Genomic DNA, 25,918 nt, shown 5'->3' with positions numbered 1-25,918 from the left:
CAAGAATCAGCCTATCTGGGAAACAGATCTGCCCCTCTGAAGTGAGGGGGAAAACTGGTGACTACAGTAGATGAATAAGATCTCATTGGGTCCAACTGGAGATTGTTCATGTCTTTAAGACTGAGTTCACACAGCTACAAGCATCTTCAGCGCACATTACATCTACCGTGCAGGGGAGCTTAGCAAGAGCAGCCGTTCCTCATTCTGTTTTCTTCTGTTTATTCACCTTCATGTCTATAAGTCTGTTTTGTTTGCCTGAAATAGTAGGACAGCTGCATTATTGTGGATTGTGACTATTCTCTGTTGTATTTTATTTTTCTTGGGTAATTTGACTGTTAGGCATTTTCATTTCACTTTGGACTTCAATTCTTTCATCCTAATATTCTCCTGCAAGACACTGGCAGTTAATTTTCTGTGCTGTACCAAATAGTGGTGTTACAGGTTCTGTGAAGAAAGGAACAGAGCTAATATTTTGATACTCAATTTATGTACAATTTGTTTGTTCTTGCAGTTGTGCTTACGAGTGTCTTTGCTATAATGCCACTTAAGACATTCACAGTGTGTGTGAAGGGGACTTTTTTGCTTATTACTAAGTTGCCTTGGAAATAGAATCTTAGGATATGGCATAAAAATCATTAAAATGAAGGTCCATAGATTACAAATACTTTTGGTAGATAGCATCTTTGCAGGTACGGTGAATTATGTGATGTCTTAGATGCTCTTTAGTTTTTGGCTTTTTAACAGCAGTGCAACATATAGTTGAGAATCACTTTAGTTTCTATAATAGGATGTATCTGGGTCTCGTGGGACGCTTGCTTGAATAGTGAATGAAACCTAGTCTGCTTCTGTGGCTAAAGGCTGTAGCCCTTCCCAACCTACTTTGTGTGGTTTGGTCTAAATCGGGGTCACTTCTTTCTCTTGGTCTCTTTTCCTCTACAGGTAGAAAGTAATTTGTGTCCCTCATTCTGCTAATTATAATGGAAGTGCTACAGGGACATCCAAATTAGGCTTGAAATGAAACAAAAAAGCAAAAGCTTACATTAATGCTTCAGTTTTTCAGTAAATATAACAAAGTGCAATGAGATCAAGGTGCTAGCTACTCCTGCAGATGCTGAAGGCTCTAGCTCTTGCTTAGCAGTGAGTACGCAGTCATGTGCTCAGTTTAAATCTAATGCAGGGACAAGCTGGGATGAGGCTTTTAATCACTCATTCACATAACAAGTTTATAAACCCTGAAGTTAATATTTCACCTTGGGCTCAGCTGTTTACTTTTTCCCTTGGAGTTTTTTTTCTTTCTGTGGAATAAGGTCCTTATCTTTGCAAGATTACCCTTTTTTTGTTCTTCCTAGGCTGTATTACATGTCCTCTCTACATGGTTCACTGTTTCACCTGTCTGCTTTGTTCTTCCTTTAGTTAGTATTTGTGCACCCACTCTTTCTTCTGCACTTATGCATTGCAAAGGGTCTTCTTCCTTTTTTCTTCTTTTTCTTTTTTTTATCCTCATGAAGGACATTGGAAGGTGCATTTAAAAGTCTCTGGAAAATGTATTCCTTGGTCTTTCATTCGTATTTTATATTTTCTTTCACAAGTATTTTGTTTTCTTTTTCCTTGATTGGAAAGTTGCTGTGTGGCTTTCATAACCAACTTTGCAACTATCTGCCATTGCTGTCTGCAGGTATGTTAAAATAAACGTAGATTAGAGACAGGTGTGTATGGTTATATGCATCTTAAATCATACAAGCTATGTGATGTGCAAATGAGACTCTTGGCCACCATAAGTACTTGAACCAATTATTTCAACTCACTTTCCTTTGAATGCTTCTTTATGCATTGAACAACTTCAAAGTATTTCCATTAAAGGAAATACAAATATGAGTTCATGCTATTTGCATTTTTGCCTGTCGATTCATAGTTGTTTTTCCTGCAGTTGAAGAAGTTAGCATTGGTACTAGCTTTCAAAATGCTTACTTCTCTGGCCCTTTAAATTATCATTCTAAATAATAAGCTTCTCTTTTTTTCTCTGTAACTTTGTTTACTTGTCTGTGCTCTTGCTCTCCTCTGTGGAAGTGACCTGAAAATACCTCACTGGTTAAACTGTTCCCTTTGAAGTATCCACTGGTGCTGCATCTTTGTAAAATTGTGTTTGAGAACTTCTGAGTGGATCCTGTACCACGTACATTGCATCAGTTAGTTAAAAACATCAACTTGATTTTTGTTGCCAATATAACATGGTGTCAAAGTGCTATTTCCTAAGCACAGTTAAGTAATTTTGCCACCTAACCTGTGGAGGTAATGCAATTCAACATGTTTTTAAAATGCATGTTTCTCCAAAACACAGGGTTGTCGCTGTTGTAAAAACTGGCCTTAGACCAAGGTGTGTAGATCTATTTAGAAGACCTCCACCAAACTGGAGGTTTACTAGAATTGTAGAGGTTTATCCGTTGAAAAATTTCCATTTTAGAGAAGTAATTTGTGTTTTCTCTGATACTAAATCTGGTAAAGAAGTTTCAGTCGAATAGGTTGCCAAAGTCAGTTATAAATTAATTAATAACAAACTCTTCCTTTAATGAAAGTTCACGGAAGTAGAGTGGAAGCAGATCTACTTAATTTAAAGTGGTGTTATGTTTTGTTTTGGTTTTCTTAATTGCTGATACACTTCAGTGCTTTTCGCTTCTATGGTGTTTCCAATTTTAGACTGAAAAGTAATAATCCTCTCACTTGGAGAATATTCCTTATAGCTGCATGTTATGAGTGAGAAAGTCTCAAGTAATTCTTGGGAATCATTTCGGGTAAAATGTGTGCAGACTGATTGTACCCACTTAAGGGATGCATTCTCTTCTGCTCTTTGCAATAAACAAAAACTAAAGCTGTGGATGGGTAGGGACATCTTTCACTAGATCAGGTTGCTCAAAGCCTCATCCAGCCTGACATTTGCATAGTCACAACAGTGTTTATATATTTTAACAAAAATAAGGGGGTCTAATATCCTTTCAGAAATTTAGATCTAAAAAAACTCCAAAAGATTAAGATTAGACTAAGAAAATGCTCTCAAAGAGATACTTGGTTGTCTTAAGAATGCATAAAACTATTAAATTCCAGTTGTATGGGTCAGTGCATCCCTGCTTAAGCCTAGAAATAGGAGATTGGTCTTATGTGTGCCACCGTGGACAGGACTTGACCAGCAAATACGTTTAGGCTGTTCCACAGCTGTGGCTGAAATTTCAGGACTCTGAGCTAGAAGGAAAAGAGAAAGAGATGACTTTCCAATCAATGGTTATGACTGAGGTAAGTCACTCTACCAACAGACCCGAATTTATTAAAATATTGCAGTTAAATCACTACTTTTTTGGATGGTGATTAAAATTCCAGTTGCTTGTTGTAAAAAGTACTCCGAACAAATTGAATTATTTTCAATTAATATAGCACTCATAAATTGGTTTTAATAAGATGTTTTAATTTTTGCTTTAAACCTGTGTTTCAAGAAGGATGAGAGAAGTAAAATTTGTCATTTTGCCACTCGAATCCTTTCCCTCTCACTAGAAACAAAAAAACCCAACCTAGCTTCCTAAACTTTACCTTTTATCTCCTCTCCCTAAATTCTGTGGCTTGATTTACTTCTGAGAGAGGGAGAAATTCACATTTTACACAGCTAATTTAGGAATAATGTGTAATGCTGCTTTTGCAGAGGTGGAGCAAGAAAAAGTGATTCCAAATAAAGGAAAAAAAAAAAAACATTCCTTGCTGCTTCAAGTTCATTATGAAATAGACACTTTAAAAAGTGAACCCACCTACTGCTTTTACTATTATTTAATACAAGCACAATTTATATGTAGGATTTTTACTTTGTTACATTTCCCATGCCCTTTTTGTAGCTTGCTGTGACAAACACTCATTTGTAAGTAGTGACTGCTTTGCTAGGGTGGCTTGTCTTCCACTGATGGCCATGTATTTAAAGTTGCAGTACAGAACGTGACTTCTATAGGTCAGCTAGTTAAAGCTGAAATTTACGGAATTTATTATGTATAGCACATCAGGTCACTCTGCCCTAAACTCTTTTCAGCAGCGAAGTCCTGATAAGTATAAGCAGTTGAACAGCATTTGAAGGTATATGTGTGCTTATGTGTCCCAGCAGGAAAATACTGGAGAAGAAGATAATCAGCAAACAACGATCTTCTAACAGCATGTGACAGGACAGAGTCACCTCCACCCAAGATAACCACAGATGACTGTACTATAAACTGAAAATTAATAGGCAGTGTCAAGGCAGGAGGCAGGATGGCTCTATTTGCCCTTGACAATCGGTGGTGGTCTGGGAACTTCCTGAAGGTCATAGTCCAGGCTTCTGCTTTTAGGAAGTGTCCTGCAAGCCTATTGTTGTTCTTTTGTTTCATATGACCTATTTATAGAAATTAAGTAGAACACAGCAAGTAACCAATGGGGATAGAGCAAATAATGTATAATTGTACCTAAAAATAGATACTCTAGAGAGATCAGAACACCTCGTGAGCAATGGAAATAATCATTATCATGCTTGAAAAATGTTTTAATGAGAGAAGAAAATGCTTTGGTCTTGAGAAAAAAAATAGAATCAAAACTGGTCTTAACATACATTTGTGTTGTGAACATGTATGTTCACATACATGTATATAGTTAAAATTAACTCAACGTTGCCACCTTTGGATGTGTCATAAAAGTTATGTTTGCAAACGTGATATTTGCATAATAGTTGCATTTTTGTGTTGTTGTTTAAATGCGTCCAGAGCATTTATTTTCTGATGTAGCTTGATTTCAAGAGCTACACAGCAGTAGCACCATAATGCCTGTAAGCTGGTAGATTGAAGTCAGATTCACCACAAATTAACATAAGGATACTATTTGAGCTCTTCTAATTACATGTGGTTTTGGAGGGAAATAGTGGTTTCTTTTATCAAATGAATCTGAGCTCAAATATTTATCTTGTTTTTCTGGTGAGGTTAGATGCAAAGGCACTGGAAGTTGGTAACAGCACATTAATTTTCACAATTCACTGTTGCTCTCATGATCAGTGTTGTTAATACAGTTACAACTGATTTCTGCACAATTGTTAGATTTCAGAGCTGAAAAAAATATCCATGTTATTTTAGCACAGTAATTTTTGGCTGTTTTTCTTCTCTGTTTGAACTGTGAAGCTAAGATAGCTTTTCAGCAATGTGTCCCTGCCGCCTCCCCAACTGTTAACTTCATGCAGTTGCTAGGGCTCAACAAATCCTTTGGACAGCCTGTCTTTATGAAAACTTACTTGCCTAAGAATGAAATATTAACATTACCTTTAAAAAAAAAATTTACATTTTGCATATAAAAATGGTGTGTATCACATTAAAAAGCATCACGTATTTGAATTCTACCCAGCGGTGCAAATGACAGATAATGATAAATACCTAGCTCATCAGCAGCCATACTGCAATGTAGGTGTTTGGCTCCACTTTACCTTTTGTAGGTATTCTGAGAAGTTGAACAGGAAATCTCATCTGTAACACCTTCCCCCATTTCTCTTTATGTTCTGCAACTTCTTTTATACCATCCTGGAAGCAGAGCAGTCAGATGAGTGGGGGCAGGTTGCATGAATGGGTTCAAACTGGTACGAAGATTGAGTTCAGTTCAAGGTGGAGATTTGCCTACTTGATTCTGAATTAACTTTTTTCCCCCCTAAATTAGTTTATTTCTTTCTCTGAATTGGTTATATTTACATAGAGTTGACATTTATCAAAAGAAAGATGCACTGCCATCTGGTGTCAAAACTGTGTTCATGTGAGCAAAGATGTTTGTACAGAGAAAAATCTGATGTGGTGTGACAAATTCTTTCCTATAAAACTTCCTAAACTCTGAAGAAGACTAGACTGTTCAGAATAAACAGTGTCCACGCTGATGAGCCCTGTGCCAAAAAACCAAAGAAACACAGTTGTTTGATTACTGGGAAATTGCAGGCTAGGTAATGGGACTTGGGTGTAAACGCGCCTGCTGTTTGTTTCTTTTGTAGGTGGAAGAGGGGGAGATGGATGTCCTGTTATCACCTTTCCAGACTATCCAGCTTTCAGCGAGATCCCAGAGAAGGAGTTCCAGAACGTCCTGACCTACCTGACAAGCATCCCGAGGTGAGTACCTGTCTAGGAGAAAATACCCTTTTATCTGTTAAGTGATTTTTCACATTCAGTCACCTAGGTGATGGTGTAAATGTCAGGCTTGGTGTTTAATTAAAGAAAAGGAAAATTGAGCTTATGGTGCAGAGTCAGTAAGTGTTGATTAGTGACAGCTGCCCAATGTAGTAGTTAGATTAATTATATAGTGCTATTTATATTTCATCAGAAAATTACTTCTGGATCCAGATTCTGTGAAGCACATTGTCCTCTTGTTTCTCATCTTTGCTGTATCTTAGGATACAATGTTCTGTGTTTTAATTTAAAACATGTATAATTTTGGCAGAACATGCTAATTCCTGGTGCTACTCAAGGTGTTACACAGTGTGAGGGAACACTCCATAGTTACATACAGAGGTTTGTCCTAATCACTTGTGCTTTGTTTCCCTGGCTCAACTGAATGTACACTTCCAGCACTTCCAAAACACTGACTAAGGGTATTAACCAGACCCAGCAATTAATCCTGGCTCTCTTAGAGAGCATGGTAGTGTTATCAGTGGGCTGCTCAGTAAAAATTGTGATTTTTGTTGAAGATCTGCTAGGGGATGAAATAGTGGGGTTCAAGATCCTGATGGAGGTGAGGAAAGCAAGTAGCAGAGTAAAGTACAGGCCATAGACTTAAAGAGAACAGACTTTGGCCTTATTCAGGGAACTGGTAGGTGGGATTCAATAGAAGGCAACTCTGAAGAGTAAATTGGCTGAGGAAGGCTGCCAAGTATTTAAGGACAGCATCCTTCAAGCACAAGAATGGTACATCCTGGAAAAGGAATAGACGTAACAGGAGAGTGACCTGGCTGAACAGGGAACTTGTGACTGAGCTGCAGTACAAAGACAGCATACAAGAGGTGAGAGCAGGAACAGGCTACAAAGGAGGAATGTAGAAACATTGCCTAAACATGTAGAGATGGTTTCAGGAAAGTCAAAGCACACCTGGAGCTGAGGAACAAGAAACAAGGGGTATCAAGGATCACCCAAATAAACTTCTGCTGCTTTAGCAGTACAGGAATAAACAAGGAGAATGTGGACCTGTGCTGAATGTGCTGGGTAAATTAGTAGCAGCCAACACAGATGAGGCTGAGACACTTGAATTCTTCACTTCAGTCTTCTCTGACAGTGTCTCCCAGTGTCTCCACCCCCAGTGAGGGTTCAAGGAGGAGAATGACTAGCAACAAGTGAGGATCAAGTTAAGGATCTCTTGAGAAATATTGACCAAATCTAGACTTTGGGGTAATTTGAGCTACATCGAGAGTGGTGAGGAGGCTGGCCAGTGTCATAGCGAGGCTGCTCTCTATCATCTTTGAAAGGTTTTTGAGATCAGAAATGGACCATGATGACTAGAGAAAGGTAAATATTGCATTCATATTCAGAAAGGGCAAGAATAATGATCTGGAGCTCTACAGGCTGGTCAACCTCAGTTTGGTCTGTGAGAAAATTATGAAGTGAATCCTCTTAAAACACACTTTTGGGTACAAGAAAGAAGGTGGTGATGGGGAGTAACCAGCATGGATTAAACAACAGTAATTGTGCTTGATCAACCTATTTCTGTGATGAAATTACTGGTTGCATGAATGAGGGGAAGCTGTGCATGTCTTTTACCTCACCTAAGCACTTTGAGTTGTTACATTTTGGCAGGTGAGCTGTTGGGTGGGCGAGAAGCTACTTGGATCATCCAGCTCAAAGAGGGGTGGGTAATGGCTCATGCTCTACCTGGAGACAGAGTTCCCCAGGGAACCATACATATCTGTGCTGCCTGACATCCTTGAAAGGGTCTGGAGGAGGAGATGGAATGCACCCTCATCAAGTTTGTCCAGGAGAAACTGGTGGACCAGTCAGTACACTTGACTGCTATTCAGAGGAGCCTAGACAGGCAGGAGGTATGGGCTGACAGGAACCTCATGAAATTTGGCAGTGACAAATGCTAAGTACTGCAATTGGGATGGACTAACTACCTGCAAGAGTAGAGGCTGGGAGCTAATAGGCTGTGAGGCTGCTTTTCTGAAAAGGAGCTAGAGGTCCTAGGGGGCAGTAAGCTAAACATGAGCCAGCAGGATGCCCTGGCAGCAGAGAAGGCTGGCGGTCCCCGGGCTGCACCAGCAGGAGCATGGCCAGGAGGAGGTGACATCAGGGGATCTACTGGCTGGATCTCTTCAGACCCCACCCACAGCATTGGGCCCTGCTCTGAGCTACCATATGGTGGGTGCTCACAAACTGGAGTGAGTCCAGTGGGGCCCCTAGAGCTGATGTGCAAGGAGAGGCTGCAGGCGCTGGGCTTGCGCAGCTGGGGGAAGGAAAGCTGTGGGGGCCCAACAGCCACCATTCCCACCAACCAGGAGGGTGTGGGGAGATGGCAACAGGCTTCTTACAGAGGTGGACAGTGGGGAAAGGCAGGCCTGGAGTGGGAATGGGAACAGAGAGGTTCTGACTTGGATGTAAGGGAAAAAAATTGTTGCTAGGAGAATAATGAAGCACCTAGACAGACTGCCAAGAGAAGCTGTGGGGTCTCTCTCTCCTTGGAGGTTTTCAAGCCCTCAACAACCTGATCTGAATTTGGAGTTGACCATGCTTTGAGCAGGAGGTTGGACCAGAAGCCTCCTGGGATCCCTTCATATCTGAATCATTGTATGAATCCTTTATGTCTTTCTCAATTTGAGCTATATGGCTCTCCCAGATTAGAAACTCTTAGAAATACAGGTTGTGTAACACTGATTGAATGTTTGTCTCTGGCTGTATTTTGCATTCTTTTCACTGATGGATTTCAGTGCAACTCAGCATGGACCATGCAGAATTCACATTTGGAACTAGTCACGGCAGATGTCCTTCACGCATGTGCGTGCTTTTGTTTACTGTACATCCACGAAGAGAACTAGTAATGCTCTTGTAAAGGGCTTTCCTCTTAATTATCTTGTAGGACCTGTTCCCTGTGACGGAATACTGGTTATATGCAGCACAATACTGTGATGTGCCCTCCTGGTTGTACTTGTTAATTCCTAGTTTATCAGGGAATGGAGCTGTGAAACTAACAGCCAATTTTGCATTTTCTTTGTTTATCCTTGTGTTGGTTAAACTGTGTGGTGTTAAGCCTCCCTTGATGGTATCTTTCTTGGATACTGTTATTACAAATAATTATATACTAAATTCACATCTGCTCCTCCTTTTGAAAGTCCTTGTGGTGTGCTTCATGGTGGCCCACTGAACTTATGCACAGAGTGGGGTTTGTGTGAGAAATTCTGATCAGAACAAACAGCATCTGGTGAAGGAGGGAGCACTGAGCACATCCCAGATCATCAGTTTGGCAGGAGCACGTTTTTACTAATTAAAAGTGTGGAAGCAAATTTTCTGGAGGTTTTTCAGTTAATTTCCCCTGCTCAACAACAGTAATTCTATGTGTGTTGAGCCAGAAGTGGCCATTCCTTAAGTCTGGCTGTTCTTGCAGGATTTTCTTATTTCTTTAATTTATAATTCTTTGGAAAGAGATCACTGTTCTGTGTAAATGAAGGAGATAGCCCAGCTGGCCAGATGTGAAGAGTAAGGTATTAACTATTGTGAATATAACAGTACTTTAGGTATTAGGGTGATAACACTCAAATTTCAACCTTGTAAAAATAACACCACTGTTAAGATACTGATAAACCTGAGACCTTTCTGTGCCTGTGAATTGCTATAACCTCAAAGAGCTGAGGACATTCCTGACATCTTTGCTAGCGGTGTTAGGAGCTTACTGTGTAAAATTGGGTTTGTGAGCCTTTGTGCAGGTTTGTAGGAATAAAAAACTGTAGAAATTCCAGTAACCAGATGTCAGCACACATCCCCTTATAAAGTATGATTTGATAAGATAGTGACTGCGTATACCCCAAAGAGGGGCAGTGTTGTCATCTTCCTTGAGTTGTGATATTTCTAGTGCTGTTAAAGGTGTCATAAGGTAGGATTTTTGCTGTTATCTTGGTTTTGAAGGGCTAAAATTTCAAACACTGTTTTGGATGCTTTAGAAACTGCTTTTGATGGAAGTGGAGGCAGTTAATTAATCATTTATTTATTTTGTAAATTTATGAAAGAGACTTAAGAAGTACAGATTTACAGGAAGGATAGAAATGCAGCCCATAGCTTTTATGCATGGACTGCTCTCCAGATTAGTATCATTTATCTTACGAAATACATACTCTGTGTTTCGGCTGTTCTGACTGAGGGGAAATGGACTTTTGTATGAAATGCTCTGTAGAGCACAGACATGTCTGGAGCCACAACAGTTCCTCAGAAAACTACTTGTGCTACTTGGCCCCATACAAGATTCCTGATCACAGCAAGGGGTTGGCAGCAATAACTCAAAACTCATTGTCTGACTGCCTGCAGTCGCACGGTAAGGGAAATGATATTTCATGGAAATGACAGTGAGGATCTACTAAGAGCCTCATAAGAACAGACCTTTCTGTGCTCTGCAATAGAGTTCACCCAATAAAATATTTACTGGTATAATAAATCTTAGCAGTGGCATCACATTTTAAAGGTTTGTTCCCAAGTGAAAGAAGAAGTCTTGGTAATAAGACTAGCTTAAGACTTTGTTGAAAGAGGAACAGTTGAAACCTCATAACCTACCTTTATTTTTCCCTCTAATTTTATAGGTAAGCATGACCTTGTCCCCTCCTAATGCATGCTTGTTATATACTATCTAAACACTGGGTTTCGCGAGCTTTTTCTGTATAAACTTTCACTTGTCTTCTTCATAGTAAACTTCAATCTTGAAGAGTTAAATGTCTCACGGGGCATCTTGACTTTAGGAATGTAACTATTACAAGTTGCATGTTACCAACTTAGAAGACCATGTGGTAGAATAATGCAAATAGTAGAGCTATCAGCATGTGCTCAGAAATGTAAATGCCTGATACATAAGGATGTTAAGAAAGGAGACAGTGGAAAGGGAATACCTCATCTCAATTTAAGATACTCAATCCTGGTGCAGCTGTATATCATTGAGCAGAGAGCTGAACCGCCTTCTTCAGGTGGATGTTGTTAATGTTACAAGGTAAATTCATGTTCTATAGACAGCTGGATAAAATTCCACATCTAATGTATGGTTTGTAAAAAATCTCGAAATATTCAGTACAGGATGTTGACGTAGAGTGTGACAACAGTCGTGTACTGTGTGTACTTAAAGATCACTGCTTTATCAGGAAAAAATGATGGATTAAGGATGAGTACTATAGACAATGGAAGATTACAGCTAATCCTTTTATAACTGCCATTTTGGTAATGAGATGTATGTTGTAAAGCTATATGTGTAGTATTTCTGAAACAGGTTTTTTCTTTTAGCAGCTGGGTTTTTTAATTATTATTGAATTAGAAGATAAAGTTTTATTAAAAAGGTGCAGATTCTCTTAAGTCAAGTGATTTTTGGTTTTGTATATATAGTACCCAAAATGAAAGAAGGAGAATCTATGGCAGTATGTAATGTACTTAAGGCAATCTTCCTAGGAAGATTATTTTAACTTACGTGTTTAATTAGTACAAATACTTTACATATAGGTATTCATCCACCAGAATTAATAGTTCTTATTGATGGAGTTGCTGAATAAGTTCATATCTGTATATAAGTATCTGTAAGAGGTGAGCTCTTTAAATTCAACAGGATTTCAGCAAATGACATTGAGCCAAGTCTTGCATCTATTTGAGATGCTTTGAGGGCATTTTATAATGTCCATGTAGCTGGTCTGATTCTCTTTCTGCAGAGAAGATTGTCTCATATTACTTCACTGGTGAGTCCTTTGGGGATTGTTGCTGAGCTGGGTAGGAAAAGGAGGTCAAGCAGAACAAGGCTGTCTCACCTCTTAGCTGAGTGAAAAACTGATGACCTCTATACACAGTGTCCATCATTCTTACTGCAGAGTGGGAGAGGCACCTGTGGGATGTACCTTTTACATCCCACATATACCAAGGTTGGAGGAAGAATATTCCATTGAGGTTTGCAATAGGCTTCTGAAATAGTTGCCGACTGTACCCTTAAGAAGTCATCTCAGGGCATTCAGTACTGGTTTTTTTGGGTTGGATTTTTTTTCCCCCATATGTTTTGAAAGTATTTTTTCTTCTATTTATCCTAGTAAATAGACTTTTAAGATTTGCAGTGTACCCTGAAGGCAAGTGTTATTCATACTTACTTCTATCCATCACAGCTGTCACTCTAAACATATTTTATTAACTTAAGTGTGTACACGTTCTTGGAATATGAATTTACCAAATGTAGGGTGTAGCGTGAGAACTTGGTCCAAAAGAAATTGATAGATAATTGCAGTGGTTAAAAAAAAAAAAAAGACAGGGTTTTTCAACATATGGATGGTTTTGCTTCTGGTTAATTAGCAGTTTCTACTGCAGTCAGAAAACAATATGCTCTATGAGAGAACAAAAGGATATAGTTTTAATGCTTTTCTTCATTGCTCATATAGGTTCATCTTTGAACACAGAAAGCAAGCTAAAATTCTTGTGGTCACAAGAGATTGGAAAATTAGTATTTTAGAAATGTACAACTGAGTCTTAAATATAAAATTCCTTTCAAGAGAAATAAGAAATAGCGTAGATGAGAAAATTCAGAACTGTTTTGATGGCCAGTTTGAGTCCCACACTGCTGATTAAATACGATACACAGGCCTTTTTCACTTGTATTCAGACAGAGCCTTGTGCAGCCTCTCTTTGTAATGCTTTTCTGTCCTACTTAGGCATATCTCGGGTTAACTTGGCGTGTTCAGCAATTTCCTGTTTGGAAAACTGTCCCTGTTGGTTTCCTGCCTGGGAGAACGTCCCCTTCTTTGAGATCCCAATGGTTTACAAATGCTTGAACACCATGTGGCCTTCTAAGAAATCCTGTTGTTTGTGGTACTGTCTGGTGTTGGAAACTAGGGAGCCATCCTGTCCAAGTAATGAAACAGAACAAGATGACTTGTTCTGTTCCTCAGGGTTTGGTGTTGGGACTCGTGCTGTTTAACAGCTTTGTTGGTGACATGGACAGTGGGACTGAGTGCACCCTCAGCATGTTCGCCAGCGACACCAAGCTGTGTGGTGCAGTCGACACGCTGGAGGGAAGGGATGCCATCCAGAGGGACCTGGACAGGCTTGAGAGGTGGGACCGTGCAAACCTCATGAAGTTAAACAAGGCCAAGTGTAAGGTCCTGCACATGGGTCAGGGAAATCCACAAATACAGGCTCAGCAATGAGCAGTTGAGAGCAGCCCTGCAGAGAAGGACTTGGAGGTAGGAGTGGATGGAAAAATTACTGTGAGCCAGCACTGTGTGCTCGCAGCCATGAAAGCCAACCGTATCTTGGGCTGCATCAAGAGGGGTGTAGCTAGCAGGTCGAGGGAGGTGATTCTGCCCCTTTACTCCACTCTTGTGAGACCCCACCTGGAGTACTGTGTCCAGTTCTGGGGCCCCCAGTATAAGAAGGACATGGACCTGTTCGAGCAGGTCCAGAGGAGGGCCACAAAAAAGATTGAGGGCCTGGATCACCTTCCTTATGAGGACAGGCTGAGAGAGTTGGGGTTGTTCAGCCTGGAGAAGAGGAGACTTCAGGGAGACTTTCTAGTGGCCTTCCAGTGCTTAAAGGGGACCTACAGGAAAGATGGGGAGGGACTCTTTATCAGGGAGTGTAGTGATAGGATGAGGAGTAATGGTTTTAAACTGAAGGAGGGTGGATTTAGATTAGATATAAGGAAGAAATTCTTTACTGTGTGGGTGGTGAGACACTGGCACAGGTTGCCCAGAGAAGCTGTGGCTGTCCCCTCCCTGGCAGTGTTCAAGGCCACGTTGGACAGGGCTTTGAGCAACCTGGTCTAGTGGAAGGTGTCCCTGTCCATGGCAGGGGGGTTGGAACTAGATGATCTTTAAGGTCCCTTCCAACCCAAAGCATTCTATGACTTTCAAAAGTGTCAATGTCTGACAGTTTGAAAGCTCAGTTGTTATGGTTTGCTAAGCTTTGGGTAGACCCTTCCTTGTTAACTACACCAGCTCCCTGTTATTCGGGATAACACTGGAAAACTGAAAATGTCTGTGCTAACCCTTCCAGTGCATTCAGTTCTGAGAAGACTTCACTAACATGGGCACAGCAAAGTGTGACAAGGTAGATCTGGGTAGGGACCAAAAGAATGGCACAGCATGGGTGTTGCTGGAGCTAATAAACCTTCTCAACATGAGGGACACTGGAGAGCAGAGAGCTCACAGAGCTCGGGTCTGGCCAGTCTCTTTGGCATAGATCCACCAGTGCACCCCGGAAGCAGAGGCAGTGGTGTTGGGGTAATGTTTGTATTTTGAGCTGGTAAGTCCATCAGGGTCCAGGCTGACCTTGTGAAGAGCCAGTGTGGGAGGCTAACCACATGTGTTTCCTCATTTATCTATAAACTAAAGAAGCAGCCAACCTAGCTAAGAGTTAACCACTTCTGTTTTATAGAGTGCTAGGGATGGACATCACCACATAATGGGTAAGAAGTGCCAAAACCCCTGACAGTTCACACTGACATGCTGAGCAACAGCTTTGCAGCTTCAGAGTTTATTTCTGTCAGCTGTGCTTCATTTCCATGCTCTCCTCTGTCGGATTACAATCCAGGCTGAAGATGTGGAACCTGTACCCTGCTGTTACCTTGGCAGCCCCTCAAATTTGTAGGAGAGAACATCCCAGGATTTCCAGCAAAATCTCATGCTGTGTGTGCCCTTCCTTTCTCAGAGCACTGCTGCCAAACAGTTGTAAATGCCATATGTTTCTATAAGCAGAAAGGAAATGTAAAGGCTTAGGTTTGAAGTAAGAGCATTGCATCTTAAAGTTAAGCGGTAGTCTGAAGCTTTTGTGTCAGATACATAGTTTGCCAAGATTAGGTCAAAGCTCAACACGTTACTTGAGTCTGAATTTTTACTGGGTTTGGAACAACTTACACTTGTTTTGATGTCCACCTTGTGAATGTCTTAAACTTGTTTTAAAGCTCAGCCCTGTACAGGCAAAGCCTTTCTAGTCTTCAAATCCCACTTCAGGGCTTAGTGGATTTGAATAGTATGCATGACACACACTCTTCAGCAGTAAATTTAATCTGCTAACAAGACAAAGTAAATTAAGCGTTGTAAAATTGTAAAAGTTAATTACTAAAATGCTGGATATCATGCAGGAATTTTCATTAGTCCAGTCTTAAGTTCAGAGAATTTAACACCCTATTTTAAGTGTAAACTCACCTTTCTAAAACAAAACATGCAGTGTGCCTGGTAAAGTTGTGCCAATACTTAGTGCAGTGGCATTAATGGTTGTTGCAGTGTACTGGAAATATGTATAATTCCAATATTAGTTATTGTATTAGTTCTGAATAGGTGTAAAAATGCTTTTATGGAGTCGGACTTAATAATTCTAAAGTGAGAATTGTATAGGCTTTCTGTTGCTCCTATTTACTTAAGCTTAAACCAATGTGGAGCCCTTTTTTGACCTATTTATCCTTAATTGTCCTTCAAGGATAACATGGCCTACTTCAGCCATCTGTAGTTAAGTCTAAATAAGTCCTCAAAGTTGTTGTCTTTCTTCAAACAGTCCCTCCAAAAGCAGCTCTGCATGACCTGAAGAAATTACACCGTTTTCCATTTTGAAAATCAAAACTCTTCCTTAAAAACCCTTATTTTAGTAAATTTCACACACTAAAAGAGCATCTGTTAAGCAGTAACTTTGTCTTTTAATGATTATTTCTTTTACCTGCAGAAACACATCAAAGCCAGTCTGATTTTGGTCTGTGGGGTTCCTTGGCAGGATAAAGCTTGCTAAGTTACCACAAAAAGGAAATCAGTGCATGTGGTATAAGCAGATGTCCAGGCCCAGACAGATGATGATGATGCCTGGACACTTTACTTCTTATTTTTAACACTGGCCACATTCCCTCAGCTTCTATCCAACAGCATAAGCTTTTTGGAGCAGAAAGAATGTCAGCATATATGATGGAATATAGCCAGCCTTACTGTACTCCAATCAGTCGTGTTTATTTTAAGGAGGAATTGGCTTGAAAGTAGGAGAGAGGCTGATCTGAGGACCTAGAGTAGCATAGGAGATAGAGGAGCTATAGGGTCCAGTCAAGGAAGAGACTGATGCTTGTCTCTCTGAAGCTGAGTGGGGAGGGAAAATATAAATTGGTGTAAATACTTTAATCAGGTGTCTATCAGTGCTGCTTATTTGGCTGAGGAACACAAGCAGTGCTTGAGACAGAAGTGCATCAAGTAAACATGTCTGGACTTGTATCTCTCAATTTCAAGGGACCCACTGCTGTGCAGGATAAAGACCTTTGGTTGCCTTTGGGACCAAGGCTTGAGAGCAGCTCTCCTGGTTGTCAGTGAGTTGTCACTCACTTCATCAGCAGTACGTCTCTGATAGTAGCCCATCTTTCTTGCAGGTTCTTGGTCTGCAGGCAGATGCAGTGAGCTCCTGCTGTCACAGTCCTGTGGTGATGGAAGGATTTTTGGATCAGGGCAGTAACCACACTGGCTTTCTGGGCAACAGTCATGAAGTTTGGATGAGACTTCCAAAGTTTTGAATTATTATCAGCCCCTTAAACAAAGCTCTTTGAAGTTGCTTTCATTATTTTGTCTCATCTTTATCTGGTCTTTAAAATCTCTTGTCACTGACACAATATTATGTGTAATTATCTTGACTATGCTTCTAAAGTTTCAAAAGGCATTTTCGTGGTGTTTTTCCAGGCTGTATGATTCTGCTTGTCTCTTCTGCCTCATGAGCAAATGATAACCACTTGCCTATCCTGGTTTTTATTTATGCCACCTCACAACCCAATTTTCATCTAAATTCTTATTTGCCCGCTTGCTGTGAGATCCTAAAATACAATTTTGTGTATCTGATGATTTCCTAATCCTGATAAAATTGAAATGCAGTATGAGTGTTTTCAGACGTACTTAGGGCATGAACTAATAACAGCTGAGACCAGAAGTAAGATTAATAGGAAAGGGAAGAGATAAGGTTTTCATCAGTGGTACACTGGATAAGATTTAGGGAGAATTAACTGGAATGTGGAGAAGGCAGGAAAAAAAAAGTGCATAGTGTAGAGGGAGGGAAATGCATCAGATTTCTTATCTGAACCTTGTCTAATGATGAAACTTTAACAAGTTCAGGTCCAATGCAAAAGCTCAGATTTTCTGCATTTCCTGGGGAGCTTCATCTGTTTCTCTGAAGGGAAGGCTGTAACTATCGACACTAAAGTAAAGAGACGGTCCAGATGCTGTGGTTTGAATGTGCATTTAAAAATCCATCTATTCAGAGTTCTAGTGTAGAATGAAAAAGATGGTAGAATAGTAGGCACGTTGTATTCATAGTGATTTAGTTGGGGTTTTTTTGGGGGGGAGCAGTTTTTATTTTCAAAATCAGATTTTAAACATAAGAAGCAAGAGAAATGGTGCCTCCTTGCTTACAGGTTATGCTTCTGCTGTGGAGTGTCACAACATCAACTGTATTGGGTGAAATGCAGCTGTTACTGCCAGGAGCATTATATATAATTTTTACTTGACATTCATTGATTTTGGACAGGCCACTAGAGGCTGCACTTGTATAGCAGCACTTCTGTCTCATTTTAAATTTATTTTGCTGAAATTCCTTTGCTTTCTTATATTTCTTCATGAACAATGATCAGTCTTAGCTTGAGTTGGATAGGTTTTTCCTTCTGCAGTTAAAGTTCACTGAGCTTACTGTGAGAGGGCCCAATAATCAAATGTAACAAGTTCTTCTAGATCAATAGCCTTTTGTTGAAGCACGGTACAGGCATTCAGTAGTTAAACATAGTAAGGAGTAGGTGGCAAGTTTTGTCCCTGATTCCAGAGATTTGGATGCTGAGAGATGTGTTCAGTGCAGTGACTTTCACACTACCAAGCACCAGCTTTAAATTCAGTACCTCAGAAAACTTGAGATGAGCCCATTCCACAGGTCTGTGCTCTAGGGATAGTTTCCCAAGGAGATCAGAAGCAATGGATGTGTCCTCCCAGCTGCACTTCCTGCGCTAGCTGACTTCAGTGTTTACAGCTGAAGAGATAATAGGTTGCAAAAATTAAAGACAAAACTATATTACTAATTCCATCTGAAATTATGTAGAAGTTGTTAATCATTGTGTTCCCACTTTTGTCCTGTACGCAGTGCCATGTGCTAGAAATAGAGCACGCTCCTAATTTCTGTTTTTTTCTCATAAATGTTGCTGGAAAAAGATCTGATATCTGCTAGACCAGTTACACACCTTAACTGAAAGTGATTCTTGCTGGAATTCAAACTGAGATTTCAGACCCACAGTTTGAATTGGAGCCAAAATGTCATGACAGTTTGCTTTAGGGGCTCAGGAGGTCTGCTGGGTAGCCAGAGAGCTTCATCTGGGTATTTGTAAGTATAATGTTCATAAATGTTACCCTTGTTAGGAACAATTCTGTTCTCAGATATGTGCAATGTTCTTTGACCTCAGTTAGTCATACACATACACGTGTGGCAGAGCTTGGCACCAAAGTGCTATTTTCTGTCTAACCAATTAAATGTCATGACAGCATCATTCAGTTGTCTGTACAGCCATCTTTTGGGAATAGGTTTTCACTCTATTTATTTTCTTGGCAGATAGCTTCTTTGCCACTGATATATCAATACCAATGCAAACCTCAAATTTTCTATCATAAAAATAGAAAATATAGTTTTAAAATTTGCTAATTTCGAACAAGTGTAGTCAGTGGGAAGGTATTGCTGTCCAGCTTTCAGAACACTTCCAATGTGTCTTAGGCATGTAGTCACTTTATGATTTGTACATTTACGTTGCAAATTTGGAATATCATTTGCAACATTGGTGTTAAAAAGGATTATAACTTTTTTTATTTGCCAGGCTATTCTTCAGTTGAATGCTTTTAAGTACTAATTTAAGTGCAGGTTTCTAGAAAACACGTAAGATCTGAAATAGCAGCAGCATTACAAAGCAGTATTTAGCTTAGATACTACATTAAAACCTACAGGATCACTTAGCAATTGAAACTAGAAAGTTCATTGTCCAATGTAGAGCTCAAATAATGTCTGGTTTATAGTTCTTTTTCAGTTCCTGCTATCTCCAAATTGATTTAATCAGATACCTTTTACAGTGAGGTTGGGTATTATGTGCTATAAAAGCCTGCGATATCTTGAAGCTTCCAAACTGGAGCTTCATTGAGTGTGATATATCCTTTTTTTTCCACCATTTGCTCAAGAAAACACAAGACCACTTTCTTCTCTGTAGAGACTGTGGTTTCCAACGTTAAGAAGTCATTAATCTTAGTCTCACTTTGGATAAAGAAGCTATCATAAGATCAAAATACTTAAAGACCAAGTACAAAAATATTTTTAAATTAATAAGTAGAACACTTTTTAAAATGAGGGGAACATGCCAAATATGACAATGTTTTTGTTTCTTTTTAAAAATATTCATCTGGTGGATTTGTTTTGGAATTAAGTGGATAAATTGGCCAGTTTTGAAACGAAGTAGGCTTTATGTTAATGAGCAATGAAGAATTGTAAGAAAATGAGACTGCTGTAGGTCTAATTACTGTTTAGTGCCTGGGTACTAGATTTTGTTTAATGTTACCATTGAACTTCAACTTTTTTTTTCTGTTGTCAAATTCATAAACCATTAAATTCTTCTGCTCTAGGAAAAACTGCATCCTCTAGGACTTACCTAGTGATCAAATAGAAGAAGTCTTGGTTATCCTACATGAGGGACACAAGGAGGGGAGATGTGGGGCAAGGCAATGCCAGGTGAATTGTTCCTGCCCTTTTCCTTGCTGGGAAACCAGTATAAAACTGGTAATGTGAAATTTCTCCGTAGGGCTTAGCTGAATTATTTTCTTTCATAGTTGCTGTACTGGAGATTTCTATCTTGATTTGTTAATACCATGTTCTTCACCATATTATCTGGCTGTCTTATAGAGCGTATAAAGGCCACTAAGGAGATGGCTGTTCTCCGCTTTCATTCATTGCTAGGGCATTAGTGGTTTCACATTTTTAATGTGTGAAACACTTATGATTAAGAGTTCTTGTCTCCCCCTCACCCCCCAAGAAGTCATTCCTAGGAGCAGCAGGAGAGATGGAGAAGTGGTCTTTGAAGTGGCTCAGGTTCAATCAGTTGAAATGCCTCTGAAAATGTAGGATGCAAAGTTTCTCCTGTGATACAATAACCTCACTAATTAGTGTCTGGTTTCTAATAGCCTGTTCCTAAGCAAAGTAACAGAGAATGCTGTTCTTGATTACCCTAACTTGTTTGCTGATGACTGAATATAGGGTGACTTCTGACTTCAAAGAATGATAGCTGCTAGAAGCGTGATGGGAATATTTGGTGTTCAAAGTGTGTTCGCTACCCCTGTGCTCAGGCTACTGGACTGTCTCTGTATATGCTGAACCTGTTTGACCTCCAGCTTGTCTTTCTCTGCACTGGATACAATTCTACATTTGAGATGTAGTTTTTTTAGATTACTTTAGTATTTTAAGAGTTTGTCCACACAACCCTTGTGGCATGCCCAAGCATAAACGAAATTGCTGTATGGACAGGATGGGCAATACCATTCCTAAAATGATCTGTCACCATGTCTTGTATGTTTGCCCTTTTATGGTACAGTAGTATGGCCAATGATGGGTGGATGGGCCAGTCCCACGGTCCTTCCCTCACAGGCCTATGTGTTGCATGCCAAAAAATATCAGGATTTGTGAGCAGCCTGAGACCCCGCATCTTTTCAAGCAGTGTGTGTGTATCACTGATACACACTGATGGTCAGTGATGAGCTACAGAGAGTGAGTAAGCTTTAAGGACAGGTGGTACCAGGGATCTAAAGACAGCTTTAGCTGCTTATAATAAAGATTGCTGCAGACATTGCCTTGGTGCTCTTCTCGATGCAGAATTCTTCACTGAATGCTACTGAAGGCTTACTGTCAAAATAGCTGTTCAGCCATTGAGAGCAAGAATTTCTTGTCAGTTTGTATATATAGACAGAAGTAGTCAAAGTAGGGAACAATCCTGAGTGCAGTGTAAGCCAACTGTTTAATAATAAGGCTTTAAGACTGAAATCCATTTTTATTAAACTGGAATTATTTAACCTAAAACTCTGCACAGCATTTCAGACATGCCAGAGTTTGATATTATTGGGTCTCTGTGGTGAACCTGAATATTTGCTTTGTTTTGTTTGTAGTAGAGAGCAATGTATACAAGCAGTTTTCATACAGCAGTGTAGAAGCATTAGGAACTTATTTGTGTAGCAGTTGTCACCACCCATACCTTGGAGAAATGCAAGGATCTTTCAGATGATGAGTATGTAATTGCTTCCACACACCCCAGGGGGAAGTTTCTTTCTGGAGTCCTATGTACTATAAGCTTTCCCACCCTTTCCCACAGGTGCATGAGCTCATAAGTCTTGCAAACAAGACAAAGAGGGAGATGTCCCCATAATCTAAAGCTGAGGAGTCACTAAGTGAAAAATTCAGTTTCTGCTCTACAGTCTGTGTGGAGAACTCAGTGCTTGTTGGGCAGGTACTTCAACTTCACTCTCACCTTCTCCAAACGGTGTTACACTGGCTCCCCAAGATGGAGGAAGGGGACTGAGCAGAAAGTCTACCCTCTGCTGCATTTCATCCTGTCCTCTGTGGCCCCTGCTCCCCTTCCCATGCTTTCTACCTTTCTGGCCTGGCCTTTGTGGGTTTGCCAGATATATTTCCTGCAGAGCAGGGGTGATTTCTCTGCCTTCCTAAAAATGTTCTGTTCTTTGTACTGGTGAATAAACAGAAGAACAGAGCTTATCCCATTATGGGGGGTGGGTGGGTGTGTGTGTTAGGAGGGAAACAAAGGAAGGAAATACTAAATTTGAATTACAAGCTTATATAAATTATGTTTCAGAAAGTACACCGGATACGAGTTAATGCATTAAAGAAAACAGGTTGTAAGGGAAATGTCAAGAAGCCTTAATAGGCAGGTGCTTCTGCTAAGGTTGTCTGCTGTTTCTCACTGTAAGGGTTGGTTTCCAGTCGTTTACAACTCTGCCAAATTTTCTTGCTATTCACAAGGTTTCACCTGAGTTTTTGGTTTAAAGTTTGGCCAGAATAGCTGAATTGTTCCCAAGAAGCCAGGCGACAAATCCACTGTGCTTTTCAAAAACTGAAACAGCCTTTTGTTTAAGAAGTTCAAGTGTCTCCATCCTTTGGCCAAGGACTCAGACTTGACACTTAGAAGAATGATGGCCTTTGTGTCAAGGAAATACCTTGAGAAAAATCTGCCTAAATCCTGGGTCACAGTTGCTCAGTAGCTATGCAATTCTGTTGTGAAAAATGTCCCACTTCATCCTGGGCCTGAGGAGGGGCTTCTCTGTGCTTGCAGAATGAGCTGTTCTAGAGTCAGATCTACTACCAGGGCTGAGAGCAGGAAGATTGTCTCGAGGGATATGAGTGCCGCCTGTTGACAAGCAGGCAGTGCGGACAAGCTGCCTGACTCAACAGGCAGGACCACAGCCGAGGGAAGTATCCACCCGAGGGAAGATATTGAAAGACTGAGCGGGATGTAGGGTAAGGGAGACTCAGGTTGGAGGATGAGGGGACTGCGATATTCAGAAAGGGATTGGGTAAGAACCAATTTGGTCGTTTGTCCTGACAGTATCAGATAAAAAAAAAAAAAAAAGCTCCAAGAGTTTTTGAGTTGGTTTTGGGACAAGGCAATAAGAAACAAGAGTCGTTGAAGGGATGAATGGGGGAGACAAATGCAGGTAGTGGTGACAAGTTTATGGGAGAGTGATACAGAGGTGTGAGAAGACCTGGGCTAAGCTGATGAGTACAATACAACTGGAGCAAGGCAGGGGGTAAAGCTTGATGAGCAGGACAGGTCATGTCCATCAGAGCATGCTTCTGCTGAGACACAGAGCAGAAGCCAAAATGCTTTACTGTCAAGAAAATGGGGGGGAGGGAGGGGGAAGAAATCAGTGTTAGGATAGAATGTAATAAATGTGGCTGAGGGAAAGAGGGACAGCTGTCACTCACAGTTAAATCAGGAGCCAAAGGAAAATTGTTACCAAAACAGCATTCATCCTATGTCCTAAAAGAGATGAGGGTCTTGCAAACTGTCTTGTAACTACACACAGGTGTGTGTGGCAGCAAAGAGAGGTCAGTAGAGCAAGGGTACACTGGCAAACAGGCCTGTTTCCAATATTTACTTTTCTTGAATAGGTGGCTTTGTTGTTGTCATAATGTTCTCAGCTTTGTTGTACACAACGTCTTAATTTGGTTTGTTGCTTCCTGCCTACAACTTGCTGGAGCTGGATTCCGGACTCCATAGCCAGCCCTTTGCAACGAGACATGGTTGTCAAGATAACAAATATTTTTCTCCACGATGATTGGTTCAGAACAGAGCATTTAATTATTTTTTTTTTTAAGCAATCTATATTAATTGAGTGTTAACGGCTTGAAGTCAGGTGCTCAAGATTTTGCCCTGGGGTCTCTTCTAGCTAGACGTGGGGAATCCTGGCTTTTGTGTCTGAGCCTGAAAGGGGGCCGCATTTGGAATCATGCAACCACCCGACATATTTGATCCACTGGAAGAAGAAGGCTGGCTAAAGGCATCTTTTGGACTATCTTAGAGATGTGCTTTCCTTTGTCAACTCTTCCACTTAAGTAAGCCATGTCTTTTTTCCTCGGAGAATATTAAGCCCTGCTTATTGCCAGGTATTGAGGCACATGATTTACTGTGTGGAGCTGCCATCTAGATCTTCTCCAGGATCCCAGCTGAGCCTGTCTTTCCCTGTGCTCCTGGGGAGAAATCTGATTGATGCACTGTCAGAGGCTTTAATTTTATTCCTGTTACAGAGAAATGGCAATAGTTTCTTGAAATATGATACATTTATTATATTAAATATTATACAAATATTTAGATACTCTGTGGGATCTGAGATTATGCTTCCACTGAGGAAGTATGCAGAAATTTAGGACTCCTGGGAGCTTCTACTGAGCAGGGAAAACAGCTCTTAATTTAAGAGTCTTTAGTACTCTTCAAAATCCTCATGAATGGCTGTGGGAGGAGCTGTGGCACCTTTTTGACTCTATTCATCCATGTTTAGACTGTGTGACCCAAGGAGTTTGTTTTGCTACCAGATTATTGTGGAACATGGTTGCTGTTAGCATTTTGTTTTGCTCTGTCACTAAGGTTAAAATGGTGGGAACTTTAAATGGGGAACAGGAAGATGCTAAAATCAGTCAGGATCTCTCTCCTCTTGCCCTTCAAATAAAGAAAGAGAAGGAAGAGGAAAGTAAGTTATGGAAATTTACTGTAGCAGGAAGCATATTGCTAATATAAAACCCTGTTTGTCTGCAAGTGTTATTCAGGCTTACAAGGCAGGCACTCAGATGTCTTTTATCAGTGTTGTCCTAACCTAGAGGCAAGGGTTAAGTAATGTGTGCTGAATGTGGGCAGTGAAGGGTCATCTCTAATATTCTTGTATGTTAAAATAACTGCTTAGCTTCTTTTGAAAGAAAGTGTTTCTTTGCATTTTTTGTAATTGTTCATGTTTCCCCCTAAATATTCAGTCTGTAAATTTGAGAGAGATTGCAGTTTGTAAAAGAGAGGAGGTAGACTGTGAGTCATGTTTAAATTTGTAATTTTGAAGAATAGCTTAAGATGACACATCTGGGTACCTGTATTCTTCATCCTCCTCAACATCCTCTTATTACTGTGCCACCAACATAATCTTATAAAGCAAAGGTGGTGTTTTCATGATTCAGCAGGCTTGAATAAGGGATCCTGACATTCGGTTTTGTTGATTTTTGTATTGTCTTTTAAGGTATGATGATGACAAATCAGTGCACAGTATTTCTAAATGTCACACAGTGCAGACAGTAGGCCTTGCAGTAAATTATTATCCAGACTAAAAATACAGCACATATATTTAAAATGACCAAATTTATGAGAAAATAACAAATCCAAGCCTGTTTGCCTTGTATTTGCCTGTCATTTCCATTTTGATTGCGATTGGCTAGCAAGGGCTGCTGCTGGCATTGCACAATTGGCTTAGATGGGGAATTACAAAACAAGAGCAGATCTCTTGATTGGGACTCGGTAGCACATGCAGCTGAGCACAAGAAAGGTCACCCGTACGCAAGGATTCAAGCACAATCTCTCTCACAGATGTTTCCATTCCAGAGAAGTGCATCTGATTTCATTTTTCTCATCTATGACTTTGAGTGTTTAAATGCCATAGGGGGGGTTTGTTTCGGTGAATATAAAAATGCACCTGGGAACAAGTTTGCAACCTGGAAGCATATGAGAATTTCAGATGCACAGAGCAATATCATGTAATAATCTGAAGGATCTGCGTTTTTAAGGAGTTTTAAATATCAATGAGGAGGAAGACAATTCAAACAGAGGGCTAAAAGCAGATGTAAAAGGAAAATAACTTTGTTTTCATTCTGAAATTATACTGAAACAGCATGAAGGAGGTATTATATCAGCACCAAAACAATGGAGAATCAAAAGGTTTTCTTTTCCTCTGAAATAATCTCTGTACAAGAAATGTAAAAACTATCTTTCATGAAAAAGAAGAATTCATGATTTGAATATAGTTTGAACCTCTGTGGAACATATTTGGGACTGTGCTGCATCTTTCCAGTGGTGTATGGTATATCTTTAAGATGTTTAGATGAAGAAGGTTCTGCACAAAAAGATCAAGGTACTTTTTAACTAGTTTTTAACTGCTTTTTTAAGTGAGAGAAATAGAGGAGTTTCATTAGTA

General features: G+C 40.1%; 1 protein-coding gene across 17 annotated transcripts in view; it reads left to right on the top strand.

Moving 5' to 3' along the window:
* MCF2L (MCF.2 cell line derived transforming sequence like) overlaps positions 1 to 25,918 on the top strand; it is a 134,404-nt gene that overhangs the window by 67,222 nt on the left and 41,264 nt on the right. For 15 of the 17 annotated variants that reach the window (XR_012621997.1, XM_074815256.1, XM_074815251.1 and 12 more), the window contains one exon: positions 6,017 to 6,131. Coding sequence is in view for 15 of the 17 variants with exons in the window: in XM_074815256.1 (XP_074671357.1) it covers positions 6,017 to 6,131 (115 nt within the window). In the remaining 2 variants the exon portion in view is untranslated. Of the gene's footprint in view, positions 1 to 6,016; positions 6,132 to 23,636; positions 23,808 to 25,287; positions 25,856 to 25,918 lie in introns of those variants that run through there. The other 2 variants (XM_074815264.1, XM_074815265.1) reach the window with 2 other exon arrangements.

Source organism: Strix aluco, chromosome 2, assembly GCF_031877795.1.
Source record: "Strix aluco isolate bStrAlu1 chromosome 2, bStrAlu1.hap1, whole genome shotgun sequence".
NCBI classification, from domain to species: domain Eukaryota; kingdom Metazoa; phylum Chordata; class Aves; order Strigiformes; family Strigidae; genus Strix; species Strix aluco.
This window is presented reverse-complemented; position numbering and strand designations above follow the sequence as displayed.